General features: G+C 33.3%; 2 protein-coding genes across 2 annotated transcripts in view; both read right to left on the bottom strand.

Moving 5' to 3' along the window:
* Positions 1 to 320: 320 nt before the first annotated feature.
* On the bottom strand, positions 321 to 4,817 carry LOC116106079. The gene is made up of 3 exons (XM_031392433.1): positions 4,688 to 4,817; positions 4,274 to 4,486; positions 321 to 743 (listed from the first exon to the last, which is right to left on the bottom strand). Exons 1-3 carry the CDS (start codon positions 4,731 to 4,733, stop codon positions 436 to 438), a joined length of 567 nt encoding a protein of 188 aa, XP_031248293.1. The 5' UTR covers positions 4,734 to 4,817; the 3' UTR covers positions 321 to 435.
* A 6,617-nt stretch (positions 4,818 to 11,434) lies between these two features.
* Positions 11,435 to 21,838, bottom strand: part of LOC116106167 (putative disease resistance protein RGA3) — a 51,468-nt gene continuing 41,064 nt past the window's right edge. Inside the window, 3 exon segments of the mRNA XM_031392509.1 lie at positions 11,435 to 12,026; positions 12,632 to 12,782; positions 13,097 to 13,199. Of these exon segments, the coding sequence (XP_031248369.1) occupies positions 12,774 to 12,782; positions 13,097 to 13,199 (112 nt within the window). The 3' untranslated portion in view covers positions 11,435 to 12,026; positions 12,632 to 12,773.

Genomic DNA, 21,838 nt, shown 5'->3' with positions numbered 1-21,838 from the left:
TGAATCTCATATTCTAAGGGATTTTTATCAGGTTCACTTCTAGGTTGCTATATAATTTATTCTCAAGACATTCTCTGTTCCCAACTTGGGCCATTTGAAATGGCTCCTGCAATTATGTTGGTGCACATTAGTATGTGCCCCATATCAAGGGGTTTGCAGCCATTTCTCAGTGGTCTATCTCTGACCATTCTCATTACATTAATTACAGGTCCTTAATAAGTTGGTATGATGCCAAAAATGAAATGAACAATATAACCATATCAAAACTAAGCAGAGAGAGATAGAACTATTGCAACCCATAAAGACGATAAAATGTATAAAAAAATTGCATCCAGAAGGCATCATATTGCACTGAGAAAGTAAATTTCATATTTCACAAGTAAAATCCAAACTGTTTTAACACAGGTATGTTTTAATAAACAGGTAGTCAGTTAGCTAAATACTTGGAATAGATTTTGCTCGAATAAATTGTTTGAGAATGGCTTTCTCTTCATCAATATGCTTCTTCTCTTCAGGATCCTTTGGTTTGACCTTCCTTCTCTCTTCCAATATCCACTTGAAAAGTTCGCGTTGCTGATCCACAGGAATTGGTTCACGCAACTTCACAAACTCTGAAACGGGTTTTTCAGTGATGACAGCAGCTGTGGCAGCTGTGGTTGAAGCTGGAGTTGAGGGAACATCTTTTGCCCCTTCTTCCTCTGTTATGCTGATATCCTTTTTCTTGGTCCTCATAAATATGTAAGCTACACCAATAATATGAAACTCAGTCAGACACGTCGCAGACAGTTTCCAATTAGTATATTGTCCGGGAACTGAATTGAAACTTTCTAGGGACAAGTCATTTTCTAAGTTTAACAATTGCAAAAATCAGAGTATGTGATTGAAAAACAAAACTATAAATGTTGGATGCTTGGACCACAAATAAAGAATGATTACCTTACAAAATAGAACTATAACAAATAAATAGATCCAAGTCCAAGAGAGGAAAAAATAAACAAAGTGCAGGTATTGGATGCTTGGACCACAAAACAACGCATGATTACCTCCGTTACGGGAGAGAGCCATAACAAGTTAAAAGAGTTAGACACAACAATAAAGCACCACAACTAGTTATTATTACCAGTCCACTCTTGGTAATTATCAAAGCAGTGCCCCGACACAAATAACCAACATGTGCTCATCAACAATGACACAGCACAGAAAAAAATGCTTTATCACCGCTGATCTACTCCTGCCTGAATGTAATGCAATCAGTAAGCACTTGAAGTCCTAACAAATCACTTCCACTTCCAATTAATTTATATCTAACTCGTTAGCGGGAATACCACAGTTGGACAGCTCATAAACAATTATACCATACAAAAGCAAAAAAAGTTTTTAAGAAACTAATTATGCTGGTGAGAAAGCAGGGGACCAGTAAAGAATAGTTTCACTCACCACTATTATTATTAGTTTCTATGCATGCGGAATGACAATTCCACACTACCGTTCAAGATAACAAAACGTGACATTAAAATTAAATAGTATATAATTTCAAGTAACTCATGAATATTTGTTTTACTTAAAAGTTACTAGAGAATACACAACATAAAAAATACACCCGAGACTTAGAAAAGGAATTAGGATAGGTTAAAAGAAATTCAGTGGGTTCCATATTGTATACATTTTACACTATCTTATCCATTTGGAATTAAAGAACAGAAGCATGAGTTGTCACTCCTCACATGAACATTAGTTAATCATCATAAAGACTATGATGACAGAAATATTATTCTAACCAGGGTTTCTTGGGTTGACTTAAGCATAGATCACAGTAGTCTTTCTAGCAAGTTCCATTATAATCATGCTCACTAAACAAAATGAAAGACATTAATATTAATTACCAAGATAAAGGTAGTATAATAATTACCAAGATGAAATATATTACTATCAATAATTACCAAATTTCCTATCATGATGGTGACAACACCAAATTGAGGATGAGAATTCATGTAGCAAACTCATACCTGTCTCGGATCGACTTCAGTGAGCTGAGATGTAGTTTTCATGATAAAAGAGCTTTCCTTTTCACCCTTTTCTGGATTGGTAAAATTTGAATCTAAAAGCTCTCCTAAACTCCATTCCACCTCAACATTTTTGAGCTAAAGCCCAAGACAAGAGAAAACAGACTTTTCTTATTTGTTTTTAGAATTTGGTTGATTACGTTCAAGCTTAAGTTCAAACAGTGGCAAGCAACATTGAGATGCAAAGTTGCAAACCATACTGCACTAGATGAGACAAAAAGAATCATCTCTGGAGATTTAATGGAGGGTGTTTCTCTAAATAGTACAGTTGGATAGCAAGTCAGAAGACAACAGAATGTAGCAGAAATTATTGGCTTATTTGAGCTGACTTTTACAAGGATGAACAATGAAAGATGACATGCAAAGTAGAAAACATCTGTATTATGTCACTTGTAACGGAGAAGGAGAAATGGGCGGCGGTGTATGCCTTGGTATGATATCCATCCAAAACCTACCTTAGCACAATGGTTCTAGCAGAACTCTTGATCTTGTCCTACAAAAACCATAAAAAACTTACACAAATGACGATGATAGCATGTCAAACATGATTCCATGTGACAGGCCATGAAGTAGTTAAGTGTACTTAAACATGAACAACAATATGATCCTTTTTTGCTTTTGTTTGACACATATGTTAGTTATATCTTCAAACACAGGCCTATCATAAACATGTCTGGTACCTTTACTCATGACTTCCATGCCTAACAAGTGTTCTTTACAAAAACTTGAAAGGTCTATACAAGATAATCTTAGAACCAATTCATAAGCCAAGTCTAGTAAGGGAAAAGATCACTAGATGTTAATACTAGGGTTATACATAAAACTGAAAGAGCACAAAGACAAAGAAACAAAGGTGATCATGACAATTTGACACACAAGCATAGGGCATTGCTTCTATCCTTCTAGAGAAGACAACAACTGGACAAAAATTTATTATTGACCCTAATGGAGAATGGATTCTTCATGAAATGTTTCAGGTCATAAGATATGCACTAATAAGAGAAGCATTTATCCCACCATTTGCACCATAGAATAAAGAAGTCAGCATACCATTTTAAAGTTCACATCAGCATAACCATTTTCTTTTATGCAAAATGCAACTGTAGGAAATCAACTAAGTCAAAAGCTATAACCACCAGTCATAAATATCACTTCGATTATGTAAAGACGAGCTTAGACTCAAAACTTATGGTCAACAGTGTAACTTGAGCACAGAATGAGGCCAAAGGTGATGAATTTGAAACCTCTGAAACAGGAGAACATATCGAACAGATCTTAATGCTATTTGCTGGGGGGGCCTGACCTCAAATATACAGAAAAAGTTTTTACCCCTTCAAGCCATCATACTCAAATTTACTTTCACATCTGTTCCTCACCCTATTCTTGCGACCCCCACCCAATTACACAAGTAGGCAAGTAAAAGGACATTGAAATCAACTATAATTGATTGTTGTATCCAGACTTTCATCATTCTATACATTTAGAATGTTCAATCACCTTTCTAAGATGTAAGGACAACAAAAACAATAATTTTATGGAAAGTTATAACAGTTGCGTGATAATTTCAGAGTTGCACTCATTCGCATTTTATGTTTAGGGACCATTAGTATTGGCAACATGCTTCTTTGAGCTACATCCAATTTCATTTCCTCTAAACAATTAGTCCACCTCTGTAACAACTTAAGATTTCTTTCTAATATACTGCTCCATTGTCTATCTTCATTACAGTCTTCATTACAGCCTTACCTACTAACGTTATACTCTATCTATTCAAGGTGAAAAATTGAAAAATTCAAACATTTTCATTGTTAATTGTTATCAGACAAGCCAAAAAGGTATCAAGAAATTCACTCTAGCAATCCCTATTGTAAACTATCTCCCTCCCCCCACTCCTCTCTCTCTTTCTCACACACATCCACCAATAATTTCTATCAATATTAATCATTAACCCAATTAAGTTAAAACCATCCACGTGAAATGCAATTACAGATAAATTTATCAAAATAACGATATAATTATACTAAAACCTAATCCCCATTGTAACAGGAAATCACCCACAAACCACAACATCGAAAAACCACTTATCATTTTGGTGTTTTTCACTCTTCAAGCTAATATCCAACAAAACCCATTTCAACAATCCAATCAATAAGCTATTGCATACACCTAAAATGCACATGATACGCATAAAATTAAGGAAAGAAAGTGACCTCCAACAGCGAGATTAACGGTCAAAAGCAGGGGCCAAAGGAACTTGTAACGCCTAGCAAAGGACTCCTTTGGAGGCGGAGGTGGCGAAGCAGCAGAGCTCGACCCCATTGTGTACGATGCTGCTGCAGCTGATGATGATGATGGCCGCGGAATTGGTGTTGAAGAAGCAAAAACTTTTCCTTTTTGTTGTTCTTGAAACTGTTTAAGCTGAGCTGTTAACTCACGAAAAAGAATGAGTAAAGATCACAACTTCAATGATTGAAACCAAGAAAATACATCAAATCCCGGGAAAAGATTCTTGCTTTGCTAGGCAAGAAAGGGATGTTTTTTTATCTTCATAATTTCTGTTTTCAAAAGCAAATAATTGTACTCTGAAAACATAAAAAACAAAAGAAAAAAGGGTTGAGATTTACCCTTCTTGGGTTTGTTGGTGTAGAGCTTTGGAGCTTCTTCACTCATTGTTAATGATCCTTCGCTGAATCGGTGACTCTCCCTTCTCCTCGTTCTACTCCACTGCAGTAATAATCAACTGTTAAGTCAAATATTAATTATATTTAAGTTAATTATTATTTCCTAATTACTTTATAATTATTTTTAATTTAATATTTTGGTCGAAACTAAATAATGGGTCCATTTATAAAATAATGAGTGAAATTAATCAGTATTTAAGTGAATTTCATAAACTAAATGAACGTGGACTGCGCTACAAGTTAAAATAATAATAATAATTAATTCAACTTCTATTAAATTTAAATATTTTAATAGCATCTAAATTTGGATATAACATATAATTATCACTAAACGGATGGTGTATGATTAAGCATTGATATATTAATTTATGTATAATAATAACATATAATTTATTCATAATTAAATACATTTTATTAGGATTCAATTTTCTCGCAAAACTTTTCCAATTCTTTGAATAATTAAGCATTCTATTTTCATTTTCTATTAATTATATAAAATAATATCTCAAATTAGAGTAAACGATTTTTTTCCACCCAAGCTTTGCCTTAATAATTTGCCACCCAAAAAGTTTTAAAATATTACTTTTTCACCCAAAGTTTATATTCCATTACTACCCAAAGTCAATTCTTGTGACAAAAATTTTCTCCGTCACCACCATTTGAACCTCTGGTATTCTCTCTACAAAACCCCTCTCATTCCACCACTTGATTTCTGGCCAATTGTCAACTATTGCAAAACTAAAGTTTCCTATTCTTAGCTGATTTCCAGTTGATTTTAATGGTTTCAATCCATCGGACTCTACTCTATAAAATTACTCTAACTCTGGCTCTTGGTAACTCATCGAATACCAACTGAGAAAGTGAAGTATATTTTGGGAATTAACAAAATATAACTTTGGGTGGTAAAGTGCTATTTTGAAACTTTTTAGGTAAGAAAAGTTATTAAGACAAACCTTGGTCGTTTGCTCTAAAAATTATTACCAATAAAAACATGACACATTGCCTCACATTTAAAAAAAAAAAAAAAAATACTCCAACCAATGCACTGTTTTAGTAACACTTAATTGTGATTTTTGTACAGTAAATTTCACTTATATTTCTCCAAATTAATTTCCCAACCAAAAAAAAAAAAATTCTTTGGGTTTTACTTTCTTTGTAATTTTTTCATATTCTTTCATTTATTTACTTATTTTTTAGCGTGAATATGCATTATTCATTATTATATATTACATCTTAGAGACGCGAACCGATGATCCTATAAATAAATATAGCATCTGAAATTCGATTTCCTATTTTAATGTCCCGATTTAAATAGGGGGCTGTGGGCTTCTGACCTTTGTAAACATCTTGTTAGTCAATATCCAAAGTGGGGCAAACCTTTTATGTGATAAGCTATAAAAATATGCCTTTCCATGATTTATGATCAAGAAATTTTCTTTTACCTATCTGCTTCATCTGTCCATAAGAACCTTTTTTTTAAAAATGATAACTTCATTTTCAAAACAGCATGCTGACGAAATGTAGAATGACCTTTTTCATCTTCTTCATTTGGTCCTCGCTCTTATACATTTTCCAAATGGCCATCATCCTTGTATACCAGAGAATGAAGGTCATTTTCTTCCACAAATTTATTTGCAGTATCAGGTAATTTATCAGTACTTTTGGAATGCAAATGGTAGAAAAATATACGTCTCTCCTTAATAGTTAAGTAATATCGAGTTTACTCTTTTAGGAGATTCTAGGGTGAGTTTGTTTTATTATTTTGGATAGGATTTTTGATATTTTTAGAGTTGAGTGGGAATAACGAGGTAGAATTTAAAAATTAACAAAAACACCCTTTAGGTTTGTTAAATAACTAAACACCCTATAATAAAAATATTAAAATTAAAAAAACACCCCCACTCACCCATTAAATTCTAGTAGTCGGCCACCACCGTCGGAGGATGGCAGGAGTCACCGTATCGATGCACAACAGGTTAGATCTGGCCGATTATGTGCTGAGATTGACTTTTCCAACTAGATCCACCGTGGATCTGGCCAGATACGGCCAGATCTGGTCATCAACGAAGACCATATCTTGGCTGTCGTTGACAACTAGTTATGGCTATGGATCTAGCCTTTTCGTAAAATGATAGATCAGCGCACTACCGGTAAGATCCAGTCAGTAGTGCGTCATTACACCTGATTCTGGTCAACTTCCGACGGTGGTTGTCGAAATCAGGAAAATGTGGGTGAGTGAGAGTGTTTTTGTTAATTTTTAAACTTTTTTTTCTGGCGGTATTTAATAAAATTAATAAACTTAAGGAGTCTAAAAGTAATTGAATAAAATATAATAATACAGTATTTTCTAAATAATGAAACAAACAGTTATTTTCATAATATGATTAGAAATAGGGTAGAAAATATTCGATCAAAGAAACCCTAGATATTATTAGACTATTTAACTTACCTTATATTATAGTTTATTTTAGTATAAATAGGCAATGTTGATTCAATTATAATTGAATTCATCAGCTTCCGCTCAACTAGCCTCTCTTTTCAATCTCTGCAATTCAAATAGATACTCGGTTAGCACAATACTTATCTAGTCTCTTTTTTTGTCCCTACAGTTTAAACAGATACTCAGTTAGTTTTTTTTTTTTTTTTTTTTTTTTCAATGGTCAACAACGGAGCATTCAAAGGACTCAAGGTGAAAATATGATTATCGGAAATCTGGAACCTGTGAACAAAGATATGTTAAATCCGAATGACAGTAAGTAAGTATTCAGTAACACCCATTCTCATTTGCATCAGAAGCACCTTGGAATACGTTAATATGTTGATGCTTATCATAATGCATATGCAGCACCTGCAAGTAGCATTCCAATAGTAAAAAACTTATTAATTCAATAATATAAAGAAAAATTATACCCAAAAAACTCAGACATGAACGGTCAGATACACATCTGAGAAACTCATAAAATAATCACTGTTAAAAGAACCTAGTCAAAACCAAAGAGCACTAAAAACCTATATATGGCTAACTCTAAGTAACCTGAAATATAAACTTATCCTGCTCTTATATCAGTTAAGATCCATTGAAATCTTCTCACACACTCTGAAATCTTTTCATCCACTCAATCACTATTTATTTCAGGAACTCGACATACTATTCAATTATGCTCATGACTGATAAGAAAACACCTGTCAGAACTGTTCTCTCTAGGGAAACCTCTTAATTTAATTGCGAATATAAAAAAATGCATGTAAGGCAGCTCTCCGATCAACAGCAGCGTAACAATGCTCTAAAATTTGCCAATATTCATCAACAGCTTCTCTACTTGACAAGAAAAAATAATGTCTAACTTGTCGGTGAAGACCACTTGATTTAAAATTGGATGTCACAGCTACTACTGTTGGTGGTTCCTCTATGTAAGGTTTAAGTTTAATTGCGTATTTCAAAGTGGCATGCGAGATCGTCAAACAAGTAAACAACCATCCAAATCTCCATTACATACTAGTCGAATCAACTACATCATATAGTCAGCTGTTAGGCATGCAATATATATCTGGAACACGAGCACAGAAACATATTTATTGTTATGATTCTAAATTGTGATGGTCAAGTAACTTAAACAATTGGGTTGGGCCATAGGTCTTTCATGAGCTTGGGTAGAACTCTCTTTAGAAAACTGGCTTACCAATGGGAAGGGTGCCCAAGTCCCTATAACCCATATGCTCACCAATTTCCCATCTAATTTGGGATCATAATATTCCATCATGCTTCCATAACTGACGTTCACGTTAGCCTCTTTACCCCTTAGGTGACTATGTGAATCCCTTTTTCCCTCGGGCCTCCATGTCCTTTCTCAGGGTAGCAACCTGGGCCCAAGGTCAGCCTATCACATAGGCATATAATCATGCTTTGATACCAATTAATAGGAACCCACCCCAACAACTCAAACAATTAGGCTAGGCCATGAGTCTTTTATGGGCTTAAGTAAAACTATTCTTAGAAAACCGGCTTGCCAAAAAAAGGTGTCCAAGCCCTTATAACCCATATGCCCACCTCTTTCCCTTCTAATGTGGGATCATAACATCCCTAGTTGCCCCATTAACCATGAGATATCTATGCTCTTCAGTAGGAAGATCAGAAAGACACAAACCCCTATTACACTTCTCAGTAATATCATCTGATTTTTTGGTAGATCCTGCAACTTGTAAGAAGAGCTCAAGGGGAATGTTGATAATGGCTGCTTCTACTGAAAACAAACAGCAAGAACTGTGAGAATCCTTTTAAGTCATGCATATGCTTTCCAGATGATAAAACATCATTCCAAGCAGAGGAACTACTCAGATAACCCATGGAAAGCCATGCAACAACTTTGCACGAATCATTTTCCCTGGCTCAAACCCATTAGCTTGCATAGCTTCTAATCTATCAGCTTTGCCATCGGAATCTATATGGCTTTGAATTCTTTGGACATCCTCCAATACAGGAATCGATTTGTTTTTTTTCTTGCTGCATGAACCATTGACCATTAGAAGACCTCAGTCTATCATGAATTTCACCAATTAGATCCAGTGTCAAACTTTGAATAGATGAATGCAAAACCAAAGTAGCAATGCAGTTATGGCCAAAATTCCTGACAGCCGGGACTGTAATTCCTAGAATAGAACTTTACAGTGCCCTTGGTGTTCAAGCCTCACCAATACTCGTCTTATAGACTTACCATCAATTGCATTGCACTGACCCTCAAGTTTTGCAAGCCACATTAGTAGCTCAGCTTTCAAAATGAATCTGTCAACCTGAATAAGAATATTGGAAAAGTAGCTAAGTTTAAAAATAAATCAGTAGAAATACAGGACAACAGTTATTTTCCTGGTGTAAGTGCTGAGTGAGCAAGGGATCATGTAAAAGACCTGTAAACGTTCAAGTATCAACTGCTCCTTTCTCAAACCGTTAAGAGTTAAATACGGTAATGAATTTGTAAGTGGCTCTGGTATGGTATGACATCTTTTTTCTGATGGAGAAATATTTGTTTCCATTGTCTTACTCAATAAAGCAAGTTCTCACACAGCAGCCATACCATTTGGCTTATGAAGCAACTCTTGCTTAGCAGGACTGAGAAGCATATAATTAGTTTTATCATCTCTGAAGGAGCCAGGAGAAGTTTCAGCATTGAATTCAACATCATTCTAGTCTCCAGTGTTACAAAATTACCTTCATGATCAGTCAAATGGTCATGTTCAATAAACATTTGATCTGGTTTATGAGAAACATCATCTGGATTGCCAATATCAGGATATGAAATCTCATTTTTGCTATTACAAACCTGCCCAAGCGAATGTGAATATGCAAAAATTATTGAACAGATGAAAAGTAATGCATACACAAGCATGCATTTGCAAAAACACATCATCAAAATCAATCAACTCTTTTTTGGATAAAAGACAAAAAGAAGCATATTGATAATGAGAAATGATAAAGCAAAAAAACAACTCTAAAACATAACTCCTAGGGACTAAAACTTTAAAATAAAACCATTAAGAAACAAGATATTTTTTCTTTTTATTTGGTGTTCTTACGAGGGAATCAAGCTTACAATATACAAGTCAAATTTTTTTGGGAAATATATATGGTAGAAGCAACAGAACATTAAGCAAAGGAAATATATATGTTATAGTAGATGTTTGTACTTTTTCTTTTAATCTAATTGTTTCTTTCTTTATCATCTTGCTTAAATTATCCATATTCAGATTTCTCCTGCTTGTTGGGATGCTAAAGTTGTGTATTAATGTTAATGCAAGTGATATCTTGCTGGAAGCATGTTTGGTGCGACCTGGAATAAATGCGAGCTGGAATGAATGAATGCGATCTAAAGTGCATGCGATCTGGTGTAGTATGCCACCTGAACGAGGTTGATGTTCAGAGCCGAAATGGAAGCTGTTGCGTCAGTGTTTTGGTCTTCAAGTAGTTTAGCTGATATTTAGGATTGTAAAATCAGATATATTTTGTGTTAGTTAAGTTTATGTGGGTCTGCTGTAATGTTTCAGTAAAATCTCTGCAGATTAGGTAGGTACTCAGTTCTCTGCAAGAGTAGGTACATCAGTTGATGTAAATGTGGATGTAAATTGTCTATATATAATCTCAGATTGTGCTAATGAAAAATGAAGAGATGAACAATTCCAGAAAACTGGTGTCTGAAAACTTGCATTCTTTTCCTTTGTATTCTCCAGCTCAAGAACAACAATTAACTTTGGTGTTGGTGTTATCGACCATTTCAACAATAAAGAGCAAGACATACGCATCCCCTGCGCCCATAGGGATTTAGGCCTATTCCATGAAAGCCACTGTAAGATTTCTCTAAATAATTAAACTCCTAATACGATTTAGACTTGGGAGAAGAGATCTTAATAATATTAGGTTTTTCCCATTAAACGTATTATATAAACATATTATTCTCTTGTATGAGTAATATAACAAAACATAAACAAATATATTCATTGTAACAAGAAGAGTAAGGAGATATTTCAATAATATTGATTTTGCTGGAAGTAACATATTTTTGAGTGAACAGGATAAATTACATATGTGCTTTCTCTTTATTGTTTACATTATTTGTGTGTGATTGTTTATTTGTTTGGTTTAGATTGTTTCATTTGGCAATTTCATTTTCATCGTAATTATGGTTTTAACTTAGTACTCTCTATTGTTAATAGTTGTCGCAACTTGCAAGACAATGGGACCATTGAAGAGGTATAGGAAGACATTTGAGGTTATTAACCTTGCTCGGAAATCAGGTTACAACAAATTTACAATTAAGGAGGATGAGCTGAAGTTTCTTGGAGCTTTAATGTTCTGAACTTAGAGAATCTTTTTCATTTTTTCAGTTCCTGAAGCTTTTCTCACCTTAATTGACAACTTGCCTTGGAATTAAAATATGCATACTCTGAGCCTTTGCTAAAGGAAAGTACATGTTTTAACATTATACACAGATTTCATGCAACAAGAAGGATCCTGAGCTTTCCTTCGGCTGTGTAAGATTCATGGTTATGCTGTATCCACACCGTCTCACTTCTTGGAGCTGCTATTCATGGTTATGCAGATTGTGTGCCACCCAGTACCATTTCCAGACATCAGTTTACCATGACCAGCCATCATCAAGATGCTGCAACAGACTACCTTGAAGCTTATAAACCGTTGCCTGAGAATCCCTTCATTAATCTCTCTGTGGGTTTGTTTTCTTCTGGTTAACTATCTTTGGTAGTGAAAGGTCATCCTTTTCTCTTGTCATCGGATCTTAGTTTACAGACAATTCAATAATTCCACAAAGAAGATGAAAATTAACTAATTGAATGATATTAAAAGAAACTTATTAATATTATAAAAGAATATGATTTCTTGTACGTAAACTTTGCTATATATATTCTTGCATGAAATCTTAAAATTTTTGTCTAGTCTTATCTTATGTTAGGTTGAAATAATATTAAATCACCTCAACTCTATATCACTTGGGATGAAAAATATCTATATGTGCTAGCTTTTGTCAAAAATAATTGAACGGTAATGACGCATTGATGAAGTACAAATGCTGAGATTCCAACTAAATATAAGTAAGGAAAATAAAGAAAACGGATAAAAGTAAATGAGGCACAACAATTTACGTGGTTCACCCATTTGGGCTACGTCCACGGTAATAATATGGCGGAGATTTTTCATTATAAATCAAAAGCATAGAAGGATACAATCTCTCTAACAAAGTTATTAGAAAATCAGTCTCTAACAAAGTTAAAGCATATAATAATGTGAAAAAACTGTTGCCTAAGATAAGTGGCAGAACTTGGAGAGATTATTGCTTCAACTGAGAAATGAAATGAAACAAAGAAAGTGATGGTAACATATACCTCATTCCATTTTCAGGATTGTCAAGGGATGATTGATTTGCTTAAGTGACACCAGATTCTTGGAATGTTCTTCCATAAGCAGCCAGTTTTTCGAAAAAACAGAGTTGGATGAACTTTGAAAATGAGCAACACACTTCACACCTCAAATCACCTGAGCAAGTACTGTTAGTACATAAAACTGTGGTTTCTTCTTTGGACAAAAATGCAGAGTTACGCGTTGAAGCACATGACCACTGAAAAACAAAACTGTGGTTTTAAACTGAAAAACACATTATTATTTCAGTGAAAAAGCATTTGCATTTGCTGATTGAGAATACTTTAAACTTGAGAATGAAGTGAAAAAAGCATCAACAGATGAAGATGCTGATTGAGAATGAGTTGCACTTGCAAAATCTAGAAAGTAATTAGTAAATTGTGCTGAAAAACATGGACAGTATAAAGAAAACAAGGTACAAGGGTACTGACTAGTGTTTCTAGGGAAGATGCTTTATTGTCAACTGCTGTGCCAGCTCTTTTTTTTGTCCGTGTTTTAGCAGAGATGATATTCTTTCCCCAGCGAAGAACATCCCTACGGTAAAGAATATCAACTACCATGAGTCAAATGCCAACTCTGAACAAATGAATATCAGTGTAATTTCAACAGCAGTTTAATCAGAGTTCTGAAAGACAATATTCTCGCATTGAAAGAGATACAGTAGCAGCAGAAAGTAACGATATATTTAGGAAAAAAAGTGGACTCAAATTGAGAGTTTTTAGCAGATTTCTCTCATTTGACAACGTTCAAGCAAATGATAAGATCCTCTTTTTCCTGAATGTCACTCTACTTTTTATGCTGAAAAGGACTGGTAATTCTATCATTAAAATGAAATATCTGTCACTAACGAACATAACCAAAAAGAGTTACTTATCATTAAAATCGTTTCAAGCACTCGGAATAGAAGGATTAAAAGTAGAATGTTAAGTATTGGCATCATCTGGAAGGTAATTAATAAATAGAGCTAAAAGCATTACAATATTTCCTCAAATAACCATAAACAATATAATTTACAAGTACCAGAATCATGATGTAGCTGAATAATCCATTATACTACAAAATTTGATTTCATGAATTTACAAGTAAATACATCCTCTTACACTAGTAAGCGAAATTTATAATTATATATATCGAATCAAGCACTGAATTTATTTCTAGGATTTGGAGAAATGCAAACATACACCGATACACGATTTATTAAAAATTTAACAAGAAAACAATTCAAGTTGAAGCGAAACAAGAAGAGAAAAACAGACCGGAGGGAACTTGATGCGCGGGATTCTCTTCGACGCCTGAGCTTCCCCCATCGCTGTCTGTGTCACCGCCAATCTACAAGAAGTTTCTGGTGAGGTTGATGACGACTAACAATTACTCCTTGAGTCCCCGTCAGTAGAAAAGACGACGTCGTTTGAATGAGTAGGATAAATAGCTTTGCATCCTAACAATTGTACATGGCCCATATCCAGTTGTTAGAAATAGATTTGCGATAGACTGAAAACGGGCCAGGCTTAGAGAGCCCAACTAATTCTGTACAAGGGCCCAATAATAATTTATGTGCTTTTATTAATTATTCATAAATTTATAAAAATATTGCCTATTCACAAGCATTAACACTAAAGAATCTCATCCGAAATTTTATTCATTATAAAAATAAAGCTAACCGGTCAGGAGAGAAGTAATTACCTGTGGATTGATTACGATTGTAGCATTTTGAGAATTCAAAGGTTGTCCCTTCCCTAGTTAGTAAATATCCGTATAAAATGCGTATTCACGTATTTTACATAGGGTTACCGAATTATTCGTGAATTTTTGAAAAAAAAAAAACTAATTGAAACGACGTCGTTTTAGTGGGGGAAGAAGAAATCAGTGGGTAAGACGTAAGGGAAGAGATTGGAAAAGGGGGGGAATAAAAAAAAAAATAACCCTCTCAAAGACGTCCATTTTCCCGCCCATTCCCCCACACCTGACACCTTTACATTTTAAACTCAAAATCAAAACACATACAAAATCATTTCATATTTTTAAATTATTTCCGTGCTATCTAATAAATTAGATTGGATTAATGATATTAAAATAATAATTTATTGTGAAAAAAAAAAACTATCATATATTATAGGTATAAAATAATAGTTAGACTATTGTAACACTAATCTTTTATGAATAAGTCTATCCTTACAAAGACTTATACAAAGAAGCCTACAAAGTGAAGAAAAAAACAAAGAAAAAACGGAAAAAGAGAAAGAGAGAGAGAAATCATGAAGATCACGGGTGGGGATTGTCTTTGTATGTCCCCTTTGTATTTGTCTTTGTAAGACTAGCACTTCTCATCTTTTATATAGATTTGTGAGACAAAATTTTAGTTTTTGATTTAAATAATTTAATGGATTAATGGAAAGTTAAAATTTGTTGCATTTAATATCAAACTTATCAAGTTTTAAATTAGTAAAGAATCATGGCTAAATATTGTGTTTAAGTCTGGAGACTATAATTTGAATATCAGTTATATATTGTATATTTGTGTTATTGGTTAATTGAATACTTTGCATTTGAAATACTATATTGATTTTAGCCAAGTAATCCATAAAAGTATTAAAACAAAGATTGATATTGCCGTATTTTTCAAAACGTGTTTTGACAATGCACCCGTATTAAATCCGTATATACCCGTACCATATTTTTCCCGTATCCGAATTTTATGGTCGAATTTTTATAAACGTATTTTTCACTGTTTGCTGTATTATACCTGTAAAATTTTCGTACCATTTTTTTGTCATACCCGTATTTACTAACTAGGTCCCTTCACATAATCAAAGTTGAAGTGAAGACTTGAGAGGTGTTGGTCAAAACTGGAGGAGATGATGATGAGCTGTCAATTCACTCAACTTCTTTTGGGAACATAACAAACATTGATTTATGATTCTAGTAGAAATTTTCTTGTTATGTTCTTCACTTTAACAGAGACCCTACATTGGTTCAAATCCTCTTATTTTGAGTTGAGAAAATAAATTTGTTATGTTTACAGAATAGCGTCCCATCCTTAAATTATAAGCTTTATATTAACATTATAATTAGATTCATTAAGATGATTAAAGAGTACAAAAATGGTGATTGATAATTAGGGTATTAAATATCAAAAGATGTGAGTTATTCCCAAAAAAAAAAATAATAATAATAATGATAAAGAATGTAATAAAACAAATAACTAAAAGGGAAAAGAGAGGAAATTACCAGTGGTTTGAAGGAAAATCAGTGTTGAAGTTGATAACTTTAGAGAACTTATCTGACGAAGATGACAATTAGCTATTTGTTCTTTGTCTTTCTAGAAAAGGACAATCTATAATTTCCTTCTTCAACGTTATCTGATGAAGGTGGTTTGGTAGAGACTTTAATTTGGGGCATAATTGAAGTTTCAAGGTTTGAAGAGATGGCATGATTGTAATATCTTTATCTCCGTTCTTTGGAATCTCATAATTCCACTCTTCCCATTCATTCATCGTCCATAAGCATAGAAATTTCAACTTGGGAAATGCGATAATTGATGTAGATGATGAAGTAGCTTCACTCTTTATTCCCAAAAACTCATTACCCACTCTTTTCACTCTTTTCATTCCCCATATCCGAAGAATTTCAAGGGTTGATAACTTACCCAAAGGAGGCAAATGCTCACAGTTTATACAATCCCAAAGGAATAACATTCTCAAATTGGTCAATGACATCATCCAATTAGGGAAAATAGTGTTGCCACTGTAATTTCGTAGCTTTAGTATCTCTAAATTTGGATGTGGTTGCAACTCCTCAAGAAGTTGTTGATTTTGCTCCACATTCATCCTCCCTTAAAGTCTACATGCAAATGACGCAAATTTTTCTTATTGTTTAATTCTATTCCCTTAACCTCATCCACATCTCTCAAATTACCCAACCCTTGTATTCCCAATTCTCGAAGGTGTCTGAAGTTTTTTAGACATTCAATAGAATATGCTTCACTACCATAACTGCCCTCACTTAAGACAAATATTTGTAATGTTCGTAGACTAGTTAATCTCCCCGAACTTTTTGGCATGTAACTTATATTATCTTCAGTCCCCAAATTTAACAAATGTCTCAAGTTGATTAAGTTTCCAATCCTTCGATGTAGATTTTTGATATTTTCACCATATCTTATGTCTACGGTTTGTAGATTGTATAAGTTTCTAATACCTTCAGGTAGTTTTTTAATAGTACGGCAATAACTTATGTCTAAGGTTTGTCGATTATATAACCCACAAAATATCTCAGGCAATTCTTTTATGTTTTCATTCCCAGACAAATCAAGGTACCTCAAGTGTATTAACTTTTTTATTTCTACTGGAATTTCTTTAATTGAGCAGTAACTCAAAGATAATGACCTTAGACATGTAACTTGATCAACTAATTTGGACAAAAGTATCTTACGGTCAGTACCATAATTACAATCAACCACAAGACTACGTAGAAAAGTATTTCTAATATAAATTGAGCTAGGAAATGAGGCCTCTCCTTGAATCTTTATCACTGAATGTCTAACTTTATCATAAGAAGATTCTAATTCAATTTCTCCTATACCATCAACCTCTATTGTATAACATTCATTTTGGGTAAGAAATTGAGCAAAATCATGTACTATATCATGCATCTTACAAGAACGTATATCAATATCGTCTTCCTCTTTTTGAAAATCTTGGAAGAAAGAACGCATTGCTAACGTTTCAAAATACTCTTCACCAACTAACTCCATATCCTTATTTGTCTGTGACCTTAAATAACCTTGTACCATCCATAACTTGATCAACCGTTCTCTCTTTATCATGTAATCCTTTGGAAAAATAGCACAATATGAGAAACACTTCTTTACCATAGAGGACAAATCATAGTAGCTAAATAATAGAGGTGGAAAAATCCTTTGTTCAACCTCTTTAATTTCCCATATTTCACTATTTAAGACATTTTCCCACTCTTTAAATTTTCTTTTAAAGTGCAAAAGACTACCTAAAGTCTTTAAAGCGAGAGGCAAGCCTTTACACTTTTGAACAATCTTTTTACCAATTTCTTCAAACTCTCTATAGGTTTTTCCAGAAAATGCAAGTTGACAAAACAAGGACCAACATTCCTCCTCAGGAAGTATCCCTAGTGAGATTATATTAGTGGTTCCAATGGCATTTGCAACATTCTCCTTTCGTGTGGTCACTAATATTCTACTTTCGAGAGATCCACAGTTGAGAGTATGTTTTAGATTTACCTAATTTTCTGAATTTTCAGTCCAACATCATCTAAGACAAGAAGAAACTTCTTTCCTTCAATTTGTTGACCTATATTTTGCATTACAGTTTCTAATCCAACTAATTGAGATGGACTATTTGTGAGACATTCAAGGATTAGCTTTACAATCCTAAGCTCATCGAAAGGCTCAGAAACACACACCCATATTTTTTTTAATCAAAAAGGGATGTTCACCTTATCATCATTAAAAGCTAATCGAGTAAGAATTGTCTTGCCGATTCCTCCCATCCCCACTATCGAGATTATGGGGAGGACTTGTTGTTCACTACTTTAACTCGAGCAAATTGACAATTTTATTCTTATCGTCTTCTCTTCCAAAAATCTCTACTAAATCAATAAAAGAGGTTGTCATTGGTCGTTCTACTTCTTTGCTACTCTCAATGATTGATCTAAAGTGGAACCTCTCTTTATCAGTAGCAATAATATCTAGTTTTCCATCAAGACCTTTTATCTTAATTGCAATGTCATAACGCAGTACCAAAGGCCTACAACTGAGATAGTAAAGAATGAGGGAACATACCCTTTTCAGAGGCTTAGATGCATCTTCAACTTTTTTAATTCTTAATTTCTGAAGCTTGGTGTTCCACTTATCCAACACATCGTCTATGTCATAGGACACGTCTTTCAACTTGTCTAACCATACTCTCACAACATTCTCCTTCACTTGTCGATTCTCAGCATCAGCAAGCAAAGCTTGAATGGACAAGAAGTTGCTTTGAAGCTTCTCAACTTCTTGCTCAGCACCTGCAGTGAAACCTATCCCTTCTTCTGTCTATTGACGAATGATTGAAACAAATTGTTCCAACACTATCTGCACAAGCGCTTCAGCCATATTGAATGATGGTAAGCGATTAAACAAAGATTTATTAGAAATCGAAATATTTGGTTTGCTTATGTTGTGATAATGCTACAACTTCCATTCAACTTTTATAGTGCATGGAAATGACCAAGGAATAAATCCAAATTAACCAAAGTTTTGATTCGATACTAGTTAAGGTGTAAGTGTTGTTCAAACATTTCCTTCATTCTTTTCTTTGAGCATATTTTATTTACTTTATTGCACAAACTATACAGCTTGTTCTTGCTGAAACTGATATATATATTACTATCAAATAGCATTAGATATTACAAATTGTCTGATTAAAGGGTTAATGATAGGAAGTCTCTTCAATCTACAAGCTATCATAATGATAAAAGAATAGTTCAAATAATCCATTGATTTTAAGGATTAAACTTTCAACAAGCCACTTGAAGAAAGAAAGAATGTGATGCAAAGTGAAGAAAGAAAGAATGTGATGCATGAAGAGAGAAAGAATGTGATGCAAAGTGAAGAAATAAAGAATGTGATGCAAAGTGTAGATTATTGTCGGGAGAAGATGTTTACTTGAAGAATAATTAGCTTTACTATAACTTGAGATGGAAGTAACTTTTTCTCAATTTTGACAATGACAGATTATGTGAACATTGAAAAGTAAAAGCTCTGCAAAATCTCATGTTTTTTCCTCAGTTTTGAGACAGAAAATATATGGCCTTGACGTTACTGCATGAAAACAAGATTCTTTCAAACAGAATATTGCATTATTAAGCTTGCAAACTAGTTAAAAATTAAATTTTAGACTTAAAATATTGTTTTACAAATTCTCTTTTATGGTTAAAACAGTTAAAATATGTTGCCAAGATCTTAGTAAAATGTATTATTCTAGTTTGAAACTGACTGATTATAATATAATCATATAAGCATTAACATGGTCCCTATCAAGTTTCAGCATTGCTTAATAATGAATAAATCATTCATGTAATAGAGGAGTAAGCAAGAAATGGACCATATATATTATGATTCCTTATCAATTCAGAACATAATTCAATATGAGAGGATCTTAGTATTTTTTTTTTTTTTTTAATTTTTTTTAGGTAAGTAAGCTTTCATTAGAAAAGAGAAAACAAAAAATCTACGAAAGGCCAATAAAAGGCGGCCAAACTGCCTCAGGACAATGCCCTGGGTTAGGACCCAAAACAATAGCCCTTACAGGACTGTATATACACATAATCTCTTCCTACCTCGGGACATATCCCGGGTTAGGAACATAACCAAAGAAAGCTAAAAGACAGTGCCCAAATAGGTGACAGACAAAAAAAAACCACATTTACCCACATAGCCCCTCTATTCTTGATAAAGAACCTCAATAACCAGTTTATCCTAGAGTCCCACCACCAAGAAGACTACAAAACCCAAAATGATCACTCATAAAAAATAGACATCGGTATGTTTAAATGGGTTCTGGGCCCAAACCCAAATTGTTAGGTTAAGAGTGGCTGAATGTGGCTAATAAATATGCACAAAAACGAATAAGAGAAATATCATTCATTTTGCATAGCATTATCCCTTATCGGTTTTTAATTACATATTTAGTACCACATACGAAAACACATTATATGAGATGAGAATATGTGGATATTATTTGAAAGGTGTAATACAAATTATCGTCTCAAAGGATTTAAGTTTTGTTTTCTTGAAGTAGAAGGACTTCTTCGTTCTAGAAAATTTTATGTTTATCAATTTCAGAACAATACTAGAAAATAATCACAAAAGAAAATTCTTATCAGTTTTATTTAAATATTCTCAAATACAATCTAACTTGAATACAACTCTAGAACCAACCTCAAATTCAACATAACCAAAGAAAGAATGTGATGCATGAAGAAAGAAAGATTGTGATGCAAAGTGAAGAAATAAAGAATGTGATGCAAAGTGTAGATTATTGTCGAGAGAAGATGTTAATTTGAAGAATAATCAGCTTTACTATAACTTGAAAGTAACTTTTTCTCAATTTTGAGAATGACAGATTATGTGAACCTTGAAAAGCAAAAGCACTGCAGAATCTCATGTTTTTTCCTATGTTCTAAGATAGAAAATATATGGCCTTGACGTTATTGTATGAAAACAAGGTTTTTTTAAACAGAATATTGCATTATTAAGCTTGCAAACTAGTTAAATATTAAATTTTAGACTTAAAATATTGTTTTACATATTCTCTTTTATGGTTAAAATAGTTAAAATTTGTTGCTAAGATCTTAGTAAAATGTATTATTCTGGTTTGAAACTTACTGGTTATAATATAATCATATAAGCATTAACAATGGTCCCTATCAAGTTTCAGCATTGCCTATAATGAATAAATCATTCATGTAATAGAGGAGTAAGCAAGAAATTGACCATATATATTATGATTCCTTATCAACTCAAAACATAATTCAATACAAGAGGATATTAGTAAGTTTAAATGGGCTTTGGGCCCAAACCCAAATTGTTGGGTTAAAAGCGGCTGAATATGACTAAAAAATACATACAAAAACGAATAAGAGAAATGTCATTCATTTTACATAACATTACCCCGTATTGGTTTTTAATTACATGTGTTTAGTACCACATATGAAACACATCATATGAGATGAGAACATAGCATTCATTTGCTACTCCCACTAATTGATGTGACACAATATAATTTAAAATCAATTTAACCAACTCATTTAGAATGCGACACCAAAATGAATAAGCCTTCATGTTTTAATAAGGACAAATTTGAATACCAAATATCATATCTTTACACTACCAATCTCTCATTCTTGAAAATTAAATTTTCTAATACAATCTTCCAAAATTAAATTTGAATGAGATGGTTCCTTCCTGCAGAGAGCATAATTGCGTATGTATCCATTATGAAGGCAAAGAAAGCGTCGGATGCAAAGTGTAGAAGGCCAATTAAAGGCAATACTTTGACTGATTTATGTTGGGAGATACTTACTCAAAGAGTAAGTTTTCACTTCTTTCTTTCTTTTACAGTTTTCACCTAACCATATTTGAATGATGACAATTGATC

The sequence above is a fragment of the Pistacia vera genome, unplaced genomic scaffold (genome assembly GCF_008641045.1).
Source record: "Pistacia vera cultivar Batoury unplaced genomic scaffold, PisVer_v2 Contig51, whole genome shotgun sequence".
NCBI lineage: Eukaryota > Viridiplantae > Streptophyta > Magnoliopsida > Sapindales > Anacardiaceae > Pistacia > Pistacia vera.
Note: the sequence above shows the minus strand (reverse complement) of the source record. Positions and strands in the feature narration are given on the sequence as shown.

Excerpts from the sequence above, each read along its gene's own strand:
- LOC116106079 (XM_031392433.1), bottom strand. The coding sequence starts at position 4,733 with ATGAGTGAAGAAGCTCCAAAGCTCTACACCAACAAACCCAAGAAGG. Across the intron at positions 4,487-4,687 it reads CACCAACAAACCCAAGAAGG|CTCAGCTTAAACAGTTTCAA; the intron begins GTAAATCTCAAC and ends GTGAGTTAACAG. Across the intron at positions 744-4,273 it reads CGTTAATCTCGCTGTTGGAG|CTTACATATTTATGAGGACC; the intron begins GTCACTTTCTTT and ends TTATTGGTGTAG.